Raw genomic sequence first — 21600 nt, forward strand, 5'->3', positions numbered from 1 at the left:
AGTGTCAGACAGAGTCTTTAATATTCAATGTTTTAGGTCTGTTTGCTCCACTATTTATAATCTTTGATTTAGGTCCCTATATCTCTATTATTTATATTGACACTTGGTTCCTACCCCAGCCCATTCTAGTTCTTAGCATTTCTTTGTTAATGGATTAATTTGTGCATAAAATTATTTTAAAACAGTGATCACTGAAATAAAAGAATCAAATTTCATTTCTCCAGACCGAAAGAAGGGATCCTTTCTCATTGATATCTTTCCAAACTTCCATTCCAGACATCGAAGAATAAAAATCACAACAATAAGTTGCAAGAAAGGCTAGGAATAAAGAGATGCATAATTAAAAACAGTAAAAGAAAATCATTTCACATTAAATTGAGTTAGGAATAATTAGACTTCTATAAAGATGCATTTGGCAAAATCATTACCAATTTCCAATCATCTATTTGTCAAACTTTGAAACTAGCAAATTCACTTTAAATCTTGTTTACAGAAACATAAGAAACAAATATAATTGTGTGATACCATTATTTTAAATAAGTTTCTCTAATAGTTAAACAGTGTACTTAAAAATTGGGACGCATATTATCTCGCTAGTTGATTTTTATAAAAAATATTCTATTTTTACAAGTATTTTATCTCTATGGGCTACAAATACCTATATATCCACATTAATAAAAAGTTTCACTGTGTTTACAGGAATTAAACTAGTTTAGTTAGTAAAATACATGATAAATTTTAAAGAAGAATATGTTCTTACAATTAGGAATAGCAGAACGAGCTCTCCATCAATTGAAAAAAGGATCCCACCCTGCAGAAAGAAAGACAATGGTTAAAGAAGAAAATTTTCATTTTGTGGGTTTTTGCCATATAAAGTGAATTGGCCCATTTGAACAACCCTCCTGGCATACCCCCCGAAGAGTACTGGCTAAGGGTCCATTCCACAATGTGTAGTGAGGAGCTGTCTTCCTTCCTCCCAAGGTTTATGAGCCATTGTGCTTTTATTTGAAGCAATAGGATTGAGCAGTTATTCATCACCTGGTGAGAGAATCTTGGGGTCTGTTGTGCTAGCCTCCCCAAACATTGAGAGAGAGAGGCAAGATTTAACCTTTATCACCCAGACCTTCACACACCTGCTGGTGCTTACTGCCCCCTTTATAAGTTTCCTTTCTTTCCTTTCTCTTCCCTATGGATACCCCTTAACTCACATACTGTACTTTCCTTCCATAGGTAGAAGTATAGGTATCAGTCAGCTAGAAAAAAAGGATTGAGAGCTTCTCTAGAATCCTGAAATCCCTAAGATTAGAGACATTTCATTTGCCTCCTTCTAGAGCTGAGCATGCCCAAGAGTGTATAAAGCCCTGATTGAGTATAAAGGTTGTTTTATACTCAATCCCATTATTGTTATTTATTCTTCCTCCCCACCCATCAACTAGGGTCAACTATTCTATTACAGTTCAGCTGGAGCATATTGTCCTAACTGGAGAGAGATTCAGTTGGAAGCATGAAGTAGAAATCTTCAGATTTCATACATACTGAACATGTTGCAGAGTCCCAGCCCCAAGCAAAGCTTTCACCATTGGTTGTGAGTTCCAGGACACTGGAGCAGATGGTGGCATTACTTACATGCAAAGATAAGATCATACAGCCAACTAATGCAGTGTGTGGCGTTATAAAGTTGATGAAAAACAGTAAAATGTTTTTAGACCTTCCCACCAGAATTATGACCATACCGAAAAGGGTGATCTAAAAAGAAAAACAAAGCATATTAACCACTCTGAACAATCAATAGATGCTCCAAATTAAGATGGCTCATCTTGGAGATATTCCTAACTTCCACTTGACCCTGAAAACCAAGCTGAAATGAGCGGATCTCCATGGACATTTTCTCTTGATGACTCAGGCAGATTCCTTTGGCCTGGAGGATCATGAATGAGACCTCACTAGATAAAGCTAGGATCTAATATAGAGAGCATTTTAAATATAGAAAAGAAAAAAGGTAGTGATATTATTTTTTGCGATAAAATTTAGAATTGTATGTAAACAATAATCATAGGTAAAAATTTAAATTGAATTTTAATAGGATTGCCCAGCTGCTGTGGCTCACTGGTTGAGCATCTGAACTATGAACTAGGACAGTGATGGCGAACCTATGACACACATTTCAGAGGTGACACGTGAACTCTTCTTTGTTTGATTTTTTCTTGTTAAATGGCATTTAAATATATAAAATAAATATCAAAAATATAAATCTTTGTTTTACTATGGTTGCATGTATCAAAAAATTTCTATATGTGACACAACACCAGAGTTAAGTTAGGGTTTTTCAAAATGCTGACACGCTGAGCTCAAAAGGTTCGCCAACACTGAACTAGGAGGTCACGGTTCAATTCCCATTCTGGGCCCGTGCCCAGGTTGATGGCTTGATCCCCAGTTTGGGGTGTGCAGGAGGCAGTCAATCAATGGTTCTCTCTCATCATTGATGTTTCTAAATCTCTCTCTCCTATCCCTTCCTCTCTGAAAGCAATAAAAACATATATTTAAAAAAGATATCTAATAGGAATAAAGCAACAATAAAAGAATACATGTTAACTATACCAATGGAGAAATATAAGCATTTAAAAACCTGGAGTGGCTTAGTACTAGTACTAAAATACAAAATTCAGGAGAAGAGAAAGTTATAAGTACATCTGCCCCTCTCACACATTTTCTTCTCAACTACTGTAATGCCTTGATAAAAGTTTCTGTACTTCTAATTTCTCTCTGTTACAAACCATCACATCTATGGCTTCCAGAATATTCTTCCTAAAAGTGTGTCTGTGGTCATATTTCTTTTCTGAATTATTAGCTTCCATGAGAGTGAGTGAGAGAGGGAAACATCAACTTGTTGTTCCACCCATTCATTGGTTGATTTTTGTATGTGTCCTGACTAGGTATCAAACCCACAACCTTGGCATATTGGATAATGCTCTAACCAACAGAGCTACCTGGATAGGGCTGTAGAATAAATTTTTGAGCCAATCATTTAAGACGAGTCATGATTCCAACAATTATGTTCACCACGACTAGGACCATGCTCAGGTTGTAGCCAGTTTTCTACCCATATTTATATCAGATTATTACCAGTAGTTAGGACATTTTCCTAGTCTGGACACTCTCCCCTTTGGATTTTGGTTTGTTTACTCTTTTCTATTTGCATCATCATTCTTCTCCAAATGTTGAAATCTTATTCTTCCTCATGTTTCACTCCCTGAAGGAAATCTCTGCCCTCATTTTTATGAATGACTCTCTCCCTTTTCTGGTTTTCATAGACCTCTTTATTACTCAGTTGTGTTAGATTTTATTTATTTATTTTTAAATATGTTTTTATTGATCAGAGAGAAAGGGACAGGGGGAGAGAGATAGAAACATCAAGGATGAGAGAGAATCTTTGATTGGCTGCCTCCTGCACACCCCCTCTGAGAATAAAGCCCACAACCTGGGCATGTGCCCTTGACCAGAATCGACCCCAGGACCCTTCAGTCTACAGGCCAATGCTCTATTCACTGAGCCAAACCAGATAGGGTGGTTGTGTTAGACTTTTAAAGATGGATGGTATCTTGGTAACTTTTACCTTATCACTGATTTAGGAATTGGCTGTTTACTCATCTATTTAACATTGAGCACTCTTTCAGTGTTAAAACCGTAGACGACCGAGAGGAGAAAGCACAGCTGTGAACAGCACCCACCAGAGGAGCTGCTGCCAACTGAAGAGCAGCTGCTACCACAACCGCCCAAGGAGCAACTGCAGCCTGAGGAGCCACTGCCACCCAACGAGCAGCCACTGAATGACTCAACATTTAGATATGTCAGTGAGATCAAACATGGATAGACAAAGAACCCCCCAGAGGAAAGAAAAAAAGGTCTCGCCAGAAAAGCAGCTAAGTGATACAGAGGCATGCAACATGACAGAAAAAGAATTCAGATTAAGGGTCCTAGAGTGCATAAACCAGATGGAGGACAAAAATCAACAACTTATGCAAGAATCAAGAAGAAACAGATGAAAAAATCAACAACTTATGTAAGAATCAAAAAGAAATGGATGAAAAAATCAATAACTTAGGTAAGAACCGAGAAGAAACGAAGACTGATATAGCTGCAATAAAAAACAGCATTGAAAGTTTCAACAGTAGACTAGGAGAAGCAGAGGACCGAATTAGTGAATTAGAAGACAGGGAAGCAAAACACACCCAAACTGAACTGCAATTGGAGAAAAAAAATTAAAAGACAGGAGGAGAGCCTAAGGGAGCTTTGGGACAACATGAAACGAAACAACATACAAATAATAGGGGTGCCAGAACAACAGAAAGAGGAACACTGATTAGAAAACCTATTTGAAGAATTAATATCAGAAAACTTCCCTAAGGTGGGGAAGAAAAAAGTCACACAAGCACAGAGAGTCCCAAACAAGGTGAACCCGAAAAGACCCACACCAAGACACATCATAATTACCATGGCAAATGTTCAGGACAAAGAGAGAATCTTACAGGCTGCAAGAGAGAGACGGAAAGTTACATACAAGGGATCTCCCATTAGATTTTCAAATGATTTCTCAACAGAAACACATCAGGCCAGAAAAGAATGGACGGAAATCTACAAAGTGATGCAAAGCAAAGGACTGAACCCAAGAATACTCTATCCAGCAAGGCTATCATTCAAAATTGAAGGGGAAATAAGAAGCTTCACAGACAAAAAAAGGCTAAGGGAGTTTATCACCACCAAGCCGGCAATGCAGGAAATGCTAAAAGCACTGGTGTAAAAAGAAGAAATAAAAAGCTAAGAAAGAAAACAGGCACAGAAAATAGAAATGGCTACAAACAAGTATCTTTCAATAATAACTTTAAACATAAATGGACTAAATGCCCCAATCAAAAGACATTGAGTGGTTGAATGGTAAAAAAACATGACCCATATATTTTCTATCTACAAGAGACCCACCTCAGAAGAAGGGACTCACACAGACTGAAAGTGAAGGGATGGAAAAATGTCTTTCAGGCAAATGGAAATGAAAAGAAAGCTGGGGTAGCAATACTTATATCTGACAAAATAGACCTCAAAGTGAAGGCCATAACAAAAGATAAGGAAGGCCACTTCATAATACTAAAGGGATCAATACAACAAGAAGATATAACCCTGATAAACATATATGCACCTAATGCAGGAGCACCCAAATACATAAAAAACTCCTGGAAGATATCAAAGAGAGATCAAAAACAATACAATCACAGTAGGGGACTTTAATACACCACTGACATCACTGGATAAATCCTCTAGACAAAGAGTCAGCAAAGAAGCAGCAATCCTAAATAACTCACTAGACCAGATGGACTTAATTGACATCTTCAGAACATTTCACCCCAAAGCCACGGAATATACATTCTTCTCAAGTGCTCATGGGACATTTTCAAAAAGAGACCACATATTGGGTCACAAAAAAGTCTCCCCAAATTCAAGAAGATTGAAATCATACCAGCCATCTTCTCAGACCACAATGGCATAATATTAGAAATAAACTACAATAAAAACAACCCAAAATACTCAAACACTTGGAAGCTGAATAGCATGTTATTAAATATTGATTGGGTTACCAATGAGATCAAAGAAGAAATTAAAAAACAAAACAAAACAAAAAGAAATTAAAAACATCCTGGAAACTAGTGACAATGAAAACACAACAATCCAAAACCTATGGGACACAATAAAAGCAGTCCTTAGAGGGAAGTCTATAGCTCTACAGGCCTATCTCAAAAAACAAGAAAAAATGGTAGTAAATCATCTAACTCTACATCTCAAAGAATTAGAAAGAGAGCAACAAGAAAAGCCCAGAGTGAGCAGAAGGAAGGAGATAATAAAGATTGGAGCAGAAATAAATGACATAGAGACCAAAAAAAAACAATACAGAAAATCAATGAAACCAAGAGCTGGTTCTTTGAAAGGATAAACAAGATTGGTGAACCTCTAGCCAGGCTCACCAAGAAGCAAAGAGAGAGGAACCAAATAAACAAAATCAGAAATGATAGAGGCGAAATAACAACAGACCCCACAGAAATACAAATGATTGTTAAAAAATACTATGAACAACTCTACTCCAACAAACTAGACAACCTGGAGGAAATGGACAAATTCCTAGAAAAATACAACATTCCAAAACTCAATCAGGAAGAATCTAAAAATCTCAATAGGCCAAAAGCTATGGAAGAAATTGAAGCAGTCATCAAAAAGCTTCCAGCAAACAAAAGCCCAGGACCAGACGGCTTCACAGGGGAGTTTTACCAAACCTTCAAGGAAGAACTAAAACCGATCCTCCTCAGACTACTACAAAAAATTCAAGAGGAAGGAACACTTCCAAGCTCATTCAATGAAGCCAGCATCACCCTGATACCAAAACCAGGGAAAGACAACACAATGAAAGAGAATTACAGGCCAATATCCCTCATGAACATAGATGCCAAAATCCTCAACAAAATCTTAGCAAATCAGATCCAGCAGTACATCAAAAAGATCATACACCATGACCAAGTAGGATTTATCCCAGGGATGCAAGGATGGTACAATATCCACAAATGAATAAACGTGATACATCACATAAACAAATTGAAAGAAAAAAACCACGTAGTCATATCAATTGATACAGAAAAAGCATTTGACAAAATCCAACACCCATTTTTGATAAAAACTCTCAGCAAGGCGAGAATAGAAGGATCATACCTCACCATAATAAAAGCCATATATGACAAGCCCACAGCCAACATCATACTCAATGGACAAAAACTAACACCATTTCCCCTAAGAACAGGAACAAGACAGGGATGCCCACTCTCACCACTCCTGTTCAACATAGTACTGGAAGTATTAGCCATTGCAACTAGGCAAGAAGAAGAAATAAAAGGCATCCAAATTGGAAAAGAAGAGGTAAAACTGTCCTTATTTGCAGATGACACGATATTATACATAAATAACCCTAAATACTCCATCAAAAAACTATTAGACTTATTACATGAATTTGGCACTGTAGCAGGATACAAAATTAACCTCAAGAAATCTATGGCATTTCTATACACCAATAGTGAACTTACAGAAAGAGAGACTAAAAAAACAATCCCATTTATCATCGCACCAAAAAAATTATGATACCTAGGAATCAACTTAACTAAAGAGGTAAAAGACCTCTACTCAGAAAACTACAGGACCTTGAAAAAAGAGATAGAGGAAGACATAAACTGATGGAAGAACATACCATGTTCTTGGATTGGTAGGATCAACATCATTAAAATGTCCATACTACCCAAAGCAATCTATAAATTCAACGCACTTCCCATTAAAATACCAATGGCCTACTTCAAAGATCTAGAACGAACTCTCCAAAAATTCATCTGGAATTAAAAAAAGACCCTGAATAGCTGCAGCGATCCTGAGAAAGAACAAAGTAGGTGGGATCTCAATACCAGATAGCAAGCTGTATTACAAAGCCACTGTTCTCAAAACTGCCTGGTACTGGCACAAGAACAGACATATAGATCAATGGAATAGAATAGAGAGCCCAGAAATCGACCGGAACCAATATGCTCAATTAATATTTGCAAATGTGGCAAGAACATACAATGGAGTCAAGATAGTCTCTTCAATAAATGGTGTTGGTGAAATTGGACACATACATGCAAAAAAAAAAAAAAAGAACCTATACCACCAACTTACACCATACACAAAAATAAACCCTAAATGGATAAAGGACTTAAATGTATGACTGGAAACCATAAAAATACAAGAAGAATCCAAAGGCAACAAAATCTCAGACATATGCCGAAGCAATTTCTTCACCGATACAGCTCCTAGGGCATTGGAAACTAAAGAGAAAATAAACAAATGGGACTACATCAAAATAAAAAGCTTCTGCACAGCAAAAGAAACCATCAACAAAACAACAAGAAAGCCCACTGCATGGGAGAACATATTTGCCAGTGTTATCACCAATAAAGGTTTAATCTCCAACATTCATAGGGAACGCATACAACTTAGCAAAAGGAAGATAAACAATCCAATCAAAAAATCGGCAAAGGACCTAAATAGACACTTCTTAAAAGAGGACATTCTAAAAGCCAAGAGACATATGAAAACATGATCAAAGTCACTAATCTTCCAAGAGATGCAAATCAAAACAACAATGAGGTACCATCTCACACCTGTCAGAATGGCTATCATCAACAAATCAACAAACGACAAGTACTGGAGAGGATGTGGAGAAAAAGGAACACTCGTGCACTGTTGGTGGGAATGCAGACTGGTGCAGCCACTATGGAAGACAGTATGGAGTTTCCTCAAAAAAACTAAAAATGGAACTCCAATTTGACCGTGTGATCCCACTTCTAGGAATATATCCCAAGAAACCAGAAACACCAATCAGAAAGGATATATGCACCCCTAAGTTCATAGCAGTACAATTCACCATAGCTAAGATCTGGACACAGCCTAAGTGCCCATCAGTAGTTGAATGGATTAGAAAACAGTGGTACATCTACATGATGGAATACTATGCTGCTGTAAAAAAGAAGGAATTCTTAACATTTGCAACAGCATAGATGGAACTGGAGAGCATTATGCTAAGTGAAATAAGCCAGTTAATGAAGGAAAAATACTACATGATCTCACTCATTTATGGATAATAAAGACCATTATAAACTTATGAACAAAAATAGATACAGTGGCAGAGCAGCCTCGAACAGACTGTCAAACTACAGCGGGAAGGCCGGGTAGGGTAGGGGGGGAGAAGAGAGGGTAAGAGATCAACCGAAGGACTTGTATGCATGCATATAAGCATAACCAATGGACATAAGACACTGGGGGGTAGGGGAGGCCCGGGGATTGTTAAGGATGGGGGAAAAAAGGAGACATATGTAATACCCTTTGTAATACTGTAAGCAATAAAACAATTAATCAACAGATGAGTGGATTAAAAAACTGTGGTACATCTACACAATGGAATACTATGCTGCGGTAAAAAAGAAGGAACTCTTGCCTTTTGCAACAGCATGGATGGAACTGGAGAGCAGTATGCTAAGTGAAATAAGCCAGTCAGAGAAAGAGAAATACCTCATGATTTCACTCACTTGTGGAATATAGAGAACAACATAGATTGATGAACAGGGACAGACCCAAAGACAGAGAAATAGCGATCAGACTATTAAAACCCAGAGGGAGAGTAGGGGAGGGAGGGGGCAAGGGGAAGAGATCAACCAAAGGACTTGTATGCATGCATATAAGCCAAACCAATGGACATGGACAACTGGGGGATTAGAGCATGGGGGTGGGGTGGGAGGATGGGGGTTTAATGGGCGGGATGAGGACACATTTGTAATACATTAACTAATAAAGAATTTAAAAAAAAACTGTTGATGACCAGAAATTAGAATAGATGCTTATAGATTACATATATTTTCTCCTAATTTAGATAAATTAAGTGTCGCTTTATGGAATTCTTAGTAGAGAGTTGGAGAAGTTGCTTCTAGTTTTAACTAAGCTGGTTACAGTATTTGCATAATGTCACGGAGATCTTTGGGGTTATTTCTTTTTCAGTAAAAAGAAAATACAGATGGTTTTCCAGGTTTCCTTCTGTTAAATATTTTACGCTGAGAAAAAATGTGGCCACTTTTCAAGAAAGACCGGGTAGAAATAGGGAGAGGAAAAGAGGCAGATTTTGAAGAGGATCCATATCTAAAGGCAGGGAAACTTTAAATATGTTAGACTCTCATATTAATGTATTTTACCAAGGGCAAATTTAAACTACTATCCCAGAATCATACATTACATGTATAAAATACGTGTTCAAAAGAAACATACTTACAACAAAGTAGCCCAAAGACCAAATGCCACTATTTTTTCTCCCCTTGCGAAAAATGAACGAAATTATATACGTAAAGAAAATAAGGGATGGTACAGAACCAATAGCACATGGGATCTGAAAAAAAAAGAAGTGCTGCATTTTAGTTAAAGACAAATGTAATCTAAGAAAACATTTAAGATTCAAAACATTGGCACAGCACCAGGTTTTATAGTTATTAATAATTTATGACCATGTGACTATCAATGAAAACAGTTTGCATTTTCAAAGTTTCTAACCATGTCATACAGTGATAATTTGCTGGATGAATATTGTAACTTACTTGCTCATTGTGAAGTATAACTTCAAACATGTTTTCTTTGAAGCTTAAAATAAACTCCAATAAATAAATTAGAAGGAACATCAGCCAGTATAGTGGGACGTCCACCAAAGCCTGCCCAAGCCAGTAGGCGGAAGGGAAGAGCCCAGAGATCCGAAGCTGGGACCACACTTTGTTCTGAGCAGGAGACAGCAAAAATACAGATGCTATTTCAACTTGAGGTTTGAGAAAATGTGGATCATGCAAGGGAATCCCAGTTTCTCCATATCCTCACAAACTCTGTATTGTCAGTCATTTTAACATGTATTCATTTTATTTGGTGTGTAAACGAATCTCATTGGGGTTATTTTCTGGGTTACACATGATGTTACCCATCTTTTAATGAAAGCATTTTCCATCTACATATCTTCTTTGGTAAGGTATCTGTTTTATTTTAATATTTTGCCCATCTTTGAAATTAGGTTATCTTCTATTACTGGGGTGTAAGAACTCTTTATATTGCTGACACAAATCTTTTGTTATGTATGTGCATTGTGAATATTTCTCTCCCAGCCTACAGCTTTTTATTTGCTTCTTAGTGATTGACAAAGAAGAAAAGGTTTGAACTTTGATGAAGGTCAAGATGACATTTTTTTGTATGGTCTGTGCTTCCTCTGTCCCAACTAAGAAATATTTCCTACCAGAAGATCTATGATTCATTTCAAAATAATTTTGTGTATAGTGAGAATTGAGTGTCGAGAACATGTTTTTCTTAACAGTATCAAGTTCTTTCCATACAATTTTCTGAAAAGACTAACCTTACCCCATTTGAATTCCCTGGCAGTTTTACTGAAAATCCGTTGATGACATATGTGTGGGTTTATATCTGAAATGTCTATTCCATTTCATATATTTAAATGATTATCCTTACTTAATACAACACATTTTTATTTACTATCACTGTAGTAAGCCTTGCAGTCAGAAGCATAAATCTTCCAATTTTGTTTTTCTTTTTCAAAGTTATTTTATTTTCAGTTATTTGCGTACTCATATAAATTTTGGAATCATTCTGTACACTCAATTTATTTATCTATGCATTTATATTTCCACTTATAAAACTTCCTTTTATCTTTACAACTTAGGATTTTTGTCTGAATTGGCTGCTCAAGCAAATGTGTATAAATCTCCTCTTGAAAAATCCTGTAATTATATTACCTTCAACATATGATCATACAAAGTAAGGGAAGTTTCAGTTACTCATTGTTACCTTATAATCATCGATGCTGCTCATGGCAATGTAAGGAGCATAACTGGATGACAAAAACACCAAGAACACGGAAGACATCATGAATAAAATTGGAAAATCCAGGTCCTTTTGAAAAGGCAAAGAATATAATGAGTTGCATGAACAAATTTGAAATTTTTTTTATTGTTTTATTGCTTAAAGTATTACAAAGGGTATTACATGTGTGTCCTTTTTTCCCCCCGCCCTTGACAATCCCCTGGCCTCCCCTACCCCCCAGTGTCTTATGTCCATTGGTTATGCTTATATGCATGCATATAAGTCCTTCGGTTGATCTCTTACCCACCTCCTTCCTACCTCCTAACCCTCCCTGGCCTTCCCGCTGCAGTTTGACAATCAGTTTGAGGCAGCTCTGCCTCTGTATCTATTATTGTTCATAAGTTTATAATGGTCTTTATTATCCATGAGTGAGTGAGATCATGTGGTATTTTTCCTTCATTGACTGGCTTATTTCACTTAGCATAATGCTCTCTAGTTCCATCCATGTTGTTGCAAATGGTAAGAGTTCCTTCTTTTTTACAGCAGCATAGTATTCCATCGTGTAGATGTACCACTGTTTTCTAATCCATTCATCTACTGATGGGCACTTAGGCTGTTTCCAGATCTTAGCTATGGTGAATTGTGCTGCTATGAACTTAGGGGTGCATATATCCTTTCTGATTGGTGTTTCTGGATTCTTGGGATATATTCCTAGAAGTGGGATCACACGGTCAAATTGGAGTTCCATTTTTAGTTTTTTTGAGGAAACTCCATACTGTCTTCCATAGTGGCTGCACCAGTCTGCATTCCCACCAACAGTGCACGAGTGTTCCTTTTTCTCCACATCCTCTCCAGCACTTGTTGTTTGTTGATTTGTTGATGATAGCCAGTCTGACAGGTGTGAGATGGTACCTCATTATTGTTTTGATTTGCATCTCTCGGATGATTAGTGACTTTGAGCATGTTTTCTTATGTCTCTTGGCTTTCTGAATACCCTCTTTTGAAAGGTGTCTATTTAGATCCTTTGCCCATTTTTTAAAAAAAATATATTTTATTGATTTTTTACAGAGAGGAAGGGAGAGATATAGAGAGTTAGAAACATCGATCAGCTGCCTCCTGCACATCTCCCACTGGGGATGTGCCCACAATCCAGGTACATGCCCTTGACCGGAATCGAACCCGGGACCTTTCAGTCCGCAGGCTGACGCTCCATCCACTGAGCCAAACCGGTTTCGGCCTTTGCCCATTTTTTGATTGGATTGTTTATCTTCTATTTGTTAAGTTGTATGAGTTCCCTATAAATTTTGGAGATTAGGCCCTTATCAGATATAACGTTGGCAAATATGTTTTCCCACACAGTGGGCTTTCTTGTTCTCTTTAGTTTCAAATGCCCTAGGAGCTGTATCAGTGAAGAAATTGCTTCAGCCTATGTCTGAGATTTTGTTGCCTTTGCATTCTTCTAGAATTTTTATGGTTTCCCGTCATACATTTAAGTCCTTTATCCATTTTGAATTTATTCTTGTGTATGGTGTAAGTTGTTGGTCTATTTTCATTTTCTTGCATATATCTGCCCAATTTTCCCAACACCATTTATTGCAGAGACTATCTTGGCTCCATTGTATGTTCTTGCCTCCTTTGTCAAATATTAATTGAGCATGAACAGACTATGTATAACCCTACCTTACTTCCCTTTTGTTACCAAACGCTTGAATATCTATCCAGTCTGGAAGCTTGATTTTTGGCTTGAAACCCACATGTATGAGTAAGGAAAGTGCCAATCACAGAACTGCAGGATTTGACTTTCATTTCTTCACGTTCTCTTGAAAATATAGTTTGTTAGTTCTATTTACATTAAAAAAAAATCGAAGCTTGAAAAATTACATTGATTTATCAAAGCCACAGAACTTGCATGAATCTAAACACTAATTTACCCTGCAGATTTTACTCAATAAAAATAAAATCCCAGCCACCCATGAGATGCCTGATGAGGGAGTCATAAAGTACATACTCACCAGCAAAGACGTACTTCTCCCAGTTTGAATACGTGCTGATGGTCTAACCATTCTAAGCAGCCCATTACTAACAATATCCATAAGAACTGGGAAGCAATTCAGTCTCTTGGTATTGCATGCTAATGAAAATGTGTAATTCTAAAATAGAAAACGCAAGGTTATAAATTCTCAGAGATCTTCATTTTTTTCCCTAAAGAATTAAAAATTCAATACTTTAATTAAAAATCATGTTTTAAAAACAGTGTTAAATAATCTGAACAAAAACAAACATTGTGTTAAATAAGCCGAAACATGTATATAGGTGGTATCTGGCTTTCAGGACACCAGGTGTCTGACTTACAGTAGAATCAAATATTATTGTTTAAGATGAAAACAGAAGTTTCAGCATATATGTATTAGAAAATCCTTGGGAGGAAATACATACTTTTCGGACTTAAATATGTTCTTGACAGTGGGTATTGTATGGTATTTATTTTGCTAATACACACAGTGTGTGGTAGACAGTGACTGATATGTGAATTATTTATCATACAAATGACTATGATTAACTAAATAATGAAAGAAGTACCCCTGTATTTGTTTTTCATTTTGTTTCCTAAATTGAAGGCCGGAGTATATTGATAGTTTATTAGCTTTGCATACCTGTAGGATAATTTCTTAAATGGAGACCAGCATACCTTGTCGTGACCAGACACTATAATGGCTCCATTATAAGATGGATCGTCTATGCCATTTCTATTTCCAGATGCATCCACTTCCAAAGCTATGTTCTGAAGCTCCACGGAATGTATGAAGTCATCAATGCTTGCCCCTAAATTGTAGTTTAATGTATTAGGTATCTCAAAACAAAGAAAATCAATGTCAACTAGTGCAGTGAAATGAAAATTAATGACCTTATGCAATATTTACTGTAATATGGGCTGTTAGGATATCTTTCCACATAATAACATGCCTGCTACTGTGAATTTATAAATCTACTCACTTTGATGGATTTTACTTTATAATATATTTATTCACTATGATCACTGTTATATGGTGCATATGTAATAGATTTTTCTCCAAGAAGATTTCATTGAGTAGCTATACCAATATGGTTTCAATGGCATAGATAATCTCTACTAATTAATCACCAAATTGGCTAAATCTCACTTCACTCTCACTAGATTGTTAATTGATTTTCAAAATGTTTCTTGATACAGGAAGACAACTTGTTGAATGGCTATATAAAGAGCTCCATAAACCTTCTCCCCAGAAAAACAACCATAACTTGTAAAAATTACTAAAAATCCCCAAGATGACATTTTTTATTATCTTAAAGACATACAGAAAATGAAAAAAGGAATTTATTTAAGAAAAATTTACTAAATCTGTGTAAGAACACTAAGAAACTGTGACAAAGACCTATACCTTCACAACTCTTTCTTGATCAGCATAACAAAAGCTCCCCTCTGAATGGGTTAGAGAAGGGTTCAGGGGATTCTACCTCCTCAAACCCAGTCTATAGTGTCTTCCAGGGAGGAACTGTGATGAGGATGATTGAAAACCACTTCTCCATAAATTAGAGCGTCTCCCTTATGGGTAAGAAGAGAACTCCAGATCTCTCAGCCCCCCATTTCTGGTGGTCTCAAGATCCTGCTACATGAAGCTGGAGGGAATGGGAAAGTTTGGTGGTCTGACCCTCCCAGGAAGATAACTGGAAATCTATTGAAGTTGCATCCCTTCCTCACACCACACACAAAAATGAACTCAAAATCCATCACAGACTCAAAATGTAAGAACTAAAAGTATAAGAGCTTTAGAAGAAAATACAGGAGTAAATGTTTGTGATCTTGCATTAGGCAAAGCCTACTTAAATATATCATCAAAAGCACAGGAAAGGGGAAAAATAAGTTGGACTTCATAAAAACTAAAACATTATGCCTCAAAGGATACCAATAACAAAGTGAAAGATAATCTACAGGATGAAATAAGATATTTGCAAGACATTTACAGTTTATTATTATTATTCACAGTAGTTATGTACTTACTTCTATAAAGTCACTAGAAAGTTATCATAAACACTAAATTAGTGAATACTGGGTCAGTGCTTATAGTGAAAACACAGGTTTAGGTCTCTGTAAGCCTCTGGTCTATAACCAACTAGTGCATTATTTTATTTTATGTATGTTTCTGTATATTCATTGTTGATTCATTAACCTTGATCTCCCAGCCAACAGCACTATAAATGCATGCCTGAACAAAACTAACCTAACACACATATTTTCTTTGTAAGGTACATCACAGCCTTCTTTACTTAGGAATATAAAATAGCACTTCAGCACTACAATTGGGGGTATATTATTTACTTTTTAATAAAATTGTTTTTTTTTATGTATAGAAATTAGAATCCTCACAAAATGCTAACGCAAATGTAAATTAATGCAGTCACTTTAAAAAATAGTTTGACAGTTCCTTAAAAGATAAAATATAATCACTATATAACACAACAATTCTACTCCAGGTTTATATCCGAAAGAAATGAATAAAATCACATTCACTTAAAAGCTAGTACATGGATGTTTATAGCAGCATTATTCATAATTGCAAATTATTTTAAAAAAACCAATTAAAATACACCCCTCTGATGAATAATAAAATGTGGTATATCCATTCAATAGAACATTATTCAACAATTTAAAAAATGAAGTATTGACACATGTTACAACATAGATGAACTTTGAAAACATTCTAAGTGAAAAAAGTCAGTCACAAAAGATCATACATATAGTGTATGGACCTACTCCTATTAAATGTCTAGAGTAGCAAATCCATAGAAATAGAAAATCAATTTGTGACTGATCAGAGCTGGGGGCATAGTGAATAAAAATAATTACTAATGATATGAGATTACTTTTTGAGATGACAATATTCTAAAATGAATTGTATTGAAGATTAAATGATTCTGTGAATACACTAAGAGCCATTAAACTTTACATTTTAAATGAAAAATATGGAATTTGAATTATATATTAAGCAATTAAAATGTGTTTTGGGGTATAAACATTTTTATTTTGCAAAATGTCATCAGATCATTTATTTTTCCTTGAAAAATACTTTCTTAATTCCTGCTCTATTTTGGGATTGTATATTCATCATCCCCAACCTTCATAAATTGTTTTGAACACCTGCTGAAGAAGTAAAAAGCTCATTTTTTTCTCTCATGTTTATGTTGTCTAAATAATGCTCTGAACAGTGAATGTATTGGAGAAGAATTATTCACCACATTATTACCTGTATTATTGATGATTAATAATTGAGTGAGAGGATCATGCGGTGGTTGTCCAGGAGCAAGGAAGTATAAATGGGGAGAAAGTTCCCATGTGTAACTGACATCATACATACTGAAGATGATGTAGTCCCACAGAACAGAAAAAACTCCAGTTCCTAGAATCAATAGCCTAAACAGAAGAAAATTGCCAGTGTGAATGCATAGTCATGTCCTAACCTTTTAAAATGATCTAGGCAGATTCTAATTGAATGAGATCAATAAACTATGAAAACTAAACATATAGCCCTCTGACTCAGTTACTGAGTACCCTGTCCTTTTCCTACCTCTAAGTTAGAGATGATAAATTGTACATTTATCCTTTTGTTCATTTCTCTGGTTCCTCTCTGGCCATGAGCCACCCTGTACACTATCATGGGACATGTGTCCTTTAACTCTGTGTCTAGATTCTGCCTTTTCCTAGAATTCCAGTGTGGTGTTCATTCACCAACACTTTATACTCACTTTTCTTCATGGCCAATCCTCTTCACTTAGTCCTGGGATGACTGCATGGTTTCTTGAATCTCCAGGCCAAATTTTCAATTATTTTTTACTCTTTATTTTCCTGTGCTCTCCATTTTAAATAAGTTGAAAATTTTTTATTATTTTTCATGATATCTTATTTTGTAAACTTTCTTCATTTTTAATTTCTAATTTTATGAAATATCCTGTGGCAATTCTTGCTAAAGGAATGGCATCTCTTGAGGCACTGTTATATGGTGTTGCCAGATTTAGCTTAAAGATTTTGTTACATCATGCTCATCTCCTAGTCAAATGTTCTCAATGAATTCTCATTACTTATTTATTTAGCAAGTACTTATTGAGATTCTATTATGTGCCAACCCAACTATTTCCTTGATGCTTAATCAACATATTCATAGACAAGGCACATAATTTGATTGATAGCTAAAATCCCATAGACACCAGGGTTCTACTGAGAGGTGACATGATTATTAGGAGCAGCGATGGTGCCCATTATGCACACAGTATGTATGGAGAGTGAGCTACCATCACTTAAGAGGGCTGGAGGGAAGTTTGGACATCTAGGTTAGAGCAAGTAGGACGTAATGGGAAAGTCAGGACTGCTAGGGCTATGTCAGTAGCATGGCTAGATAACAATTAAAATGAGACATTGGCATATGGACACTGGAAATAAGGTCTACATCCCAATGTTTCTGTCATCTGCCATAGAAAATCTAAAGGAGAGCAAATAGTCTAGCAGGTTTGACTCAGTTAATGGAGAGTCAGTGCACAGACTAAAGGGCCCCGGGTTCCATTCTGGTCAATTGCATGTACCTCGGTTGCAAGCTTGATTCCTGGTTGGGGAGAGTGCCGGAGGCAACCAATTGATGTGTCTTTCTCACATTGATGTTTCTCTCTCTCTCTGTCTCTCCTACTCCCTTTTATTCTCTCTAAAATCAATAGAAACATATCCTCAGGTGAGGACTGACAAAAACACACACCAAAAAAAAAACCCCAAATAAATAAGGGATAGCAAATATTACACAAAAACTTACATTAATGGAACTCTTCCCCTAAAATTGGCTCTAAGATCGTATAAATTCCACTTGCTAGTCAGCTAGTAGATAAAAACTAGGGCCATGAACTAGATTGAGCTTTATACTTTATCCAGTTTTGCAGATGCAGACATTTATTTTTATTTTTGTTTTTTTTTTCTTGTTTTTAGGCCTTAGTATTTTTTAATGCATTGACTGACCAAAAGCTATGGCACTCTAATACTCACAGTGATAAAAGAGATTTTCTTTCCTGCTTTAGCTTTAATAAGCGGACCCTTGCAATTGCACAGATTTGCTGTCTCCACAGAGCCATGCCACCTAGTCTTTCCTTCATCTCACTAAGTGAAGAGAGAACTTGTTCCATCTCACAAAGTCTTTCTGTGTCTTCAGCTCCTTCTCCGTGTACTTCCCCAGATGTGGCAATACCTGCCAAACACAAAATAAGTAATGCATAAAAAGCCCACTTCAAAGGGGGAGAAAAAATGGCGGAGGTATAGACGGATGTGTCCAGTGCCTTGTCCAGGAGCTGTTAGGGTGAGCACTGAAGCGGGTAACATACAGCCCAAATAAGCAGAGGATATTCAGCTGAGAGACAGTTTGCAGCCGGGAAAGTTGGAGGAATCCTGGAGAAAGCGGACGGTGGTTAGACTGCGGCTGAAATCTCTCCCAGGGTGCCGGCTCAGCCGTGGAGACCGCGCCATCTTGAGTGGCTGTTTTTTGGAAACGTATACTGTACACCCAAAGACCCGGCATCCAGAGATCAGCTGCTAACCTGGAAACACCAGATCTGGGACAGCATGACTATGTGGAGACCTGTTTCTCATGGAAAGCAGATCCAAGCAACAGCAGCCTCCTGATCACCACACCCTCTGTCTAAGGAATAGCAGCTGTGTGTGAAGCCTCCACCCACCAGCCAGAAGAGCCACCACAGCTGTAAACAGCACCCACCAGAGGAGCTGCTGCCAACTGAGGAGCACCTGCTACCACAACCGCCCAAGGAGCAACTGCAGCCCGAGGAGCCACTGCCACCCAACGAGCAGCCACTGAATGACTCAACATCTAGATATGTCAGTGAGATCAAACATGGGTAGGCAAAGAAACCTCCAAAGGAAAGAAAAGAAGGACTCGCCAGAAAAGCAGCTAAGTGATACAGAGGCATGCAACATGACAGAAAAAGAATTCAGATTAAGGGTCCTAGAGTGCAAAAACCGGATGGAGGAAAAAATCAACAACTTATGCAAGAAGCAAGAAGAAACAGATGAAAAAATCAATAACTTATGTAAGAATCAAAAAGAAATGGATGAAAAAAATCAATAACTTAGGTAAGAACCAAGAAGAAATGAAGAGTGACATAGCTGCAATAAAAAACACCATTGAAAGTATCAACAGTAGACTAAGAGAAGCGGAGGACCGAATTAGTGAATTAGAAGACAAGGAAGCAAAACACACCCAAACTGAACTGCAATTGGAGAAAAAAACTAAAAGACAGGAGGAGAGCCTAAGGGAGCTTTGGGACAACATGAAACGAAACAACATACAAATAATAGGGGTGCCAGAACAACAGAAAGAGGAACAAGGGTTAGAAAACCTATTCAAAGAAATAATATCAGAAAACTTCCCTGAGGTGGGGAAGAAAAAATCACACAAGCACAGAGAGTCCCAAACAAGGTGAACCCGAAAAGACCCACACCAAGACACATCATAATTACCATGGCAAATGTTCAGGACAAAGAGAGAATCTTACAGGCTGCAAGAGAGAGACGGAAAGTTACATACAAGGGATCTCCCATTAGATTTTCAAATGATTTCTCAACAGAAACACATCAGGCCAGAAAAGAATGGACGGAAATTTACAAAGTGATGCAAAGCAAAGGACTGAACCCAAGAATACTCTATCCAGCAAGGCTATTATTCAAAATTGAAGGGGAAATAAGAAGCTTCACAGACAAAAAACGGCTAAGGGAGTTTATCACCACCAAGCCAGCAATGCAAGAAATGCTAAAGGGGCTGGTGTAAAAAGAAGAAATAAAAAGCTCAGAAAGAAAACAGCCACACAAAAATAGAAATGGCTACAAACAAGTACCTTTCAATAATAACTTAAAAATGTAAATGGACTAAATGCTCCAACCAAAAGACATGGAGTGGCTGAATGGATAAAAAAACATGACTCATACATTTGCTCCCTCAGAAGAAGGGACTCACACAGACTAAAAGTGAAGGGATGGAAAAATATCTTTCAGGCAAATGGAAATGAAAAGAAAGCTGGGGTAGCAATACTTATATCTGACAATATAGACCTCAAAGTGAAGGCCATAACAAGAGATAAGGAAGGCCACTTCATAATACTAAAGGGATCAATACAACAAGAAGATATAACCCTGATAAACATTTGTGCACCCAAAGCAGGAGCACCCAAATACATAAAAAAACTCCTGGAAGATATCAAAGGAGAGATCGACAATAATATAATCATAGTAGGGGACTTTAATACACCACTGACATCACTGGATAAATCCGCTAGACAAACAATCAGCAAAGAAACAGCAATCCTAAATGACTCACTAGATCAGATGGACTTGATTGACACCTTCAGAACTCTTCACCCCAAAGCCACGGAATATACATTCTACTCAAATGCTCATGGGTCATCTTCAAAAATAAACCACATATTGGGTCACAAACAAAGTCTCCCCAATTTCAAGAAGATTGAAATCATACCAGCCATCTTCTCAGACCACAATGGCATAATATTAGAAATAAACTACAATAAAAACAACCCAAAATACTCAAACACTTGGAAGCTGAATAGCATGTTATTAAATATTGATTGGGTTACCAATGAGATCAAAGAAGAAATTAAAAACATCCTGGAAACTAATGAGCGTGAAAACACAATAATCCAAAACCTATGGGACACAATGAAAGCAGTCCTGAGAGGGAAGTTTATAGCTCTACGGGCCTATCTCAAAAAACAAGAAAAAATGGTAGTAAATCATCTAACTCTACATCTCAAAGAATTAGAAAGAGAGCAACAAGAAAATCCCAGAGTGAGCAGGACGAAGGAGATAATAAAGATTGGAGCAGAAATAAATGACATGGAGACCAAAAAAACAATACAGAAAATCAATGAAACCAAGAGCTGGTTCTTTGAAAGGATAAACAAGACTGATGAACCTCTAGCCACGCTCACCAAGAAGTAAAGAGAGAGGACCCAAATAAACAAAATCAGAAATGATAGAGGCGAAATAACAACAGACCCCACAGAAATACAAATGATTGTTAAAAAATACTATGGACAACTCTACTCCAACAA

At 36.9% G+C, this 21600-nt stretch overlaps 1 protein-coding gene across 4 annotated transcripts in view; it reads right to left on the bottom strand.

The window, feature by feature from the left end:
• The window catches only part of LOC138993983 (ABC-type organic anion transporter ABCA8-like), a 73610-nt gene that overhangs the window by 22156 nt on the left and 29854 nt on the right, over window positions 1-21600 (bottom strand). For all 4 annotated transcript variants that reach the window (XR_011468363.1, XM_070393540.1, XM_070393539.1 and 1 more), the window contains 10 exons: window positions 18515-18713; window positions 16737-16903; window positions 14144-14277; window positions 13467-13604; window positions 11440-11544; window positions 10197-10370; window positions 9878-9991; window positions 1627-1746; window positions 761-811; window positions 227-318 (listed from right to left, as the gene is read on the bottom strand). Coding sequence is in view for 3 of the 4 variants with exons in the window: in XM_070393540.1 (XP_070249641.1) it covers window positions 227-318; window positions 761-811; window positions 1627-1746; window positions 9878-9991; window positions 10197-10370; window positions 11440-11544; window positions 13467-13604; window positions 14144-14277; window positions 16737-16903; window positions 18515-18713 (1294 nt within the window). In the remaining variant the exon portion in view is untranslated. The remainder of the gene's footprint in view (window positions 1-226; window positions 319-760; window positions 812-1626; window positions 1747-9877; window positions 9992-10196; window positions 10371-11439; window positions 11545-13466; window positions 13605-14143; window positions 14278-16736; window positions 16904-18514; window positions 18714-21600) is intronic.

This window comes from Myotis yumanensis, unplaced genomic scaffold (genome assembly GCF_028538775.1).
Source record: "Myotis yumanensis isolate MYYU_CA2020_CCGP unplaced genomic scaffold, mMyoYum1.0.hap1 SCAF_16, whole genome shotgun sequence".
NCBI lineage: Eukaryota > Metazoa > Chordata > Mammalia > Chiroptera > Vespertilionidae > Myotis > Myotis yumanensis.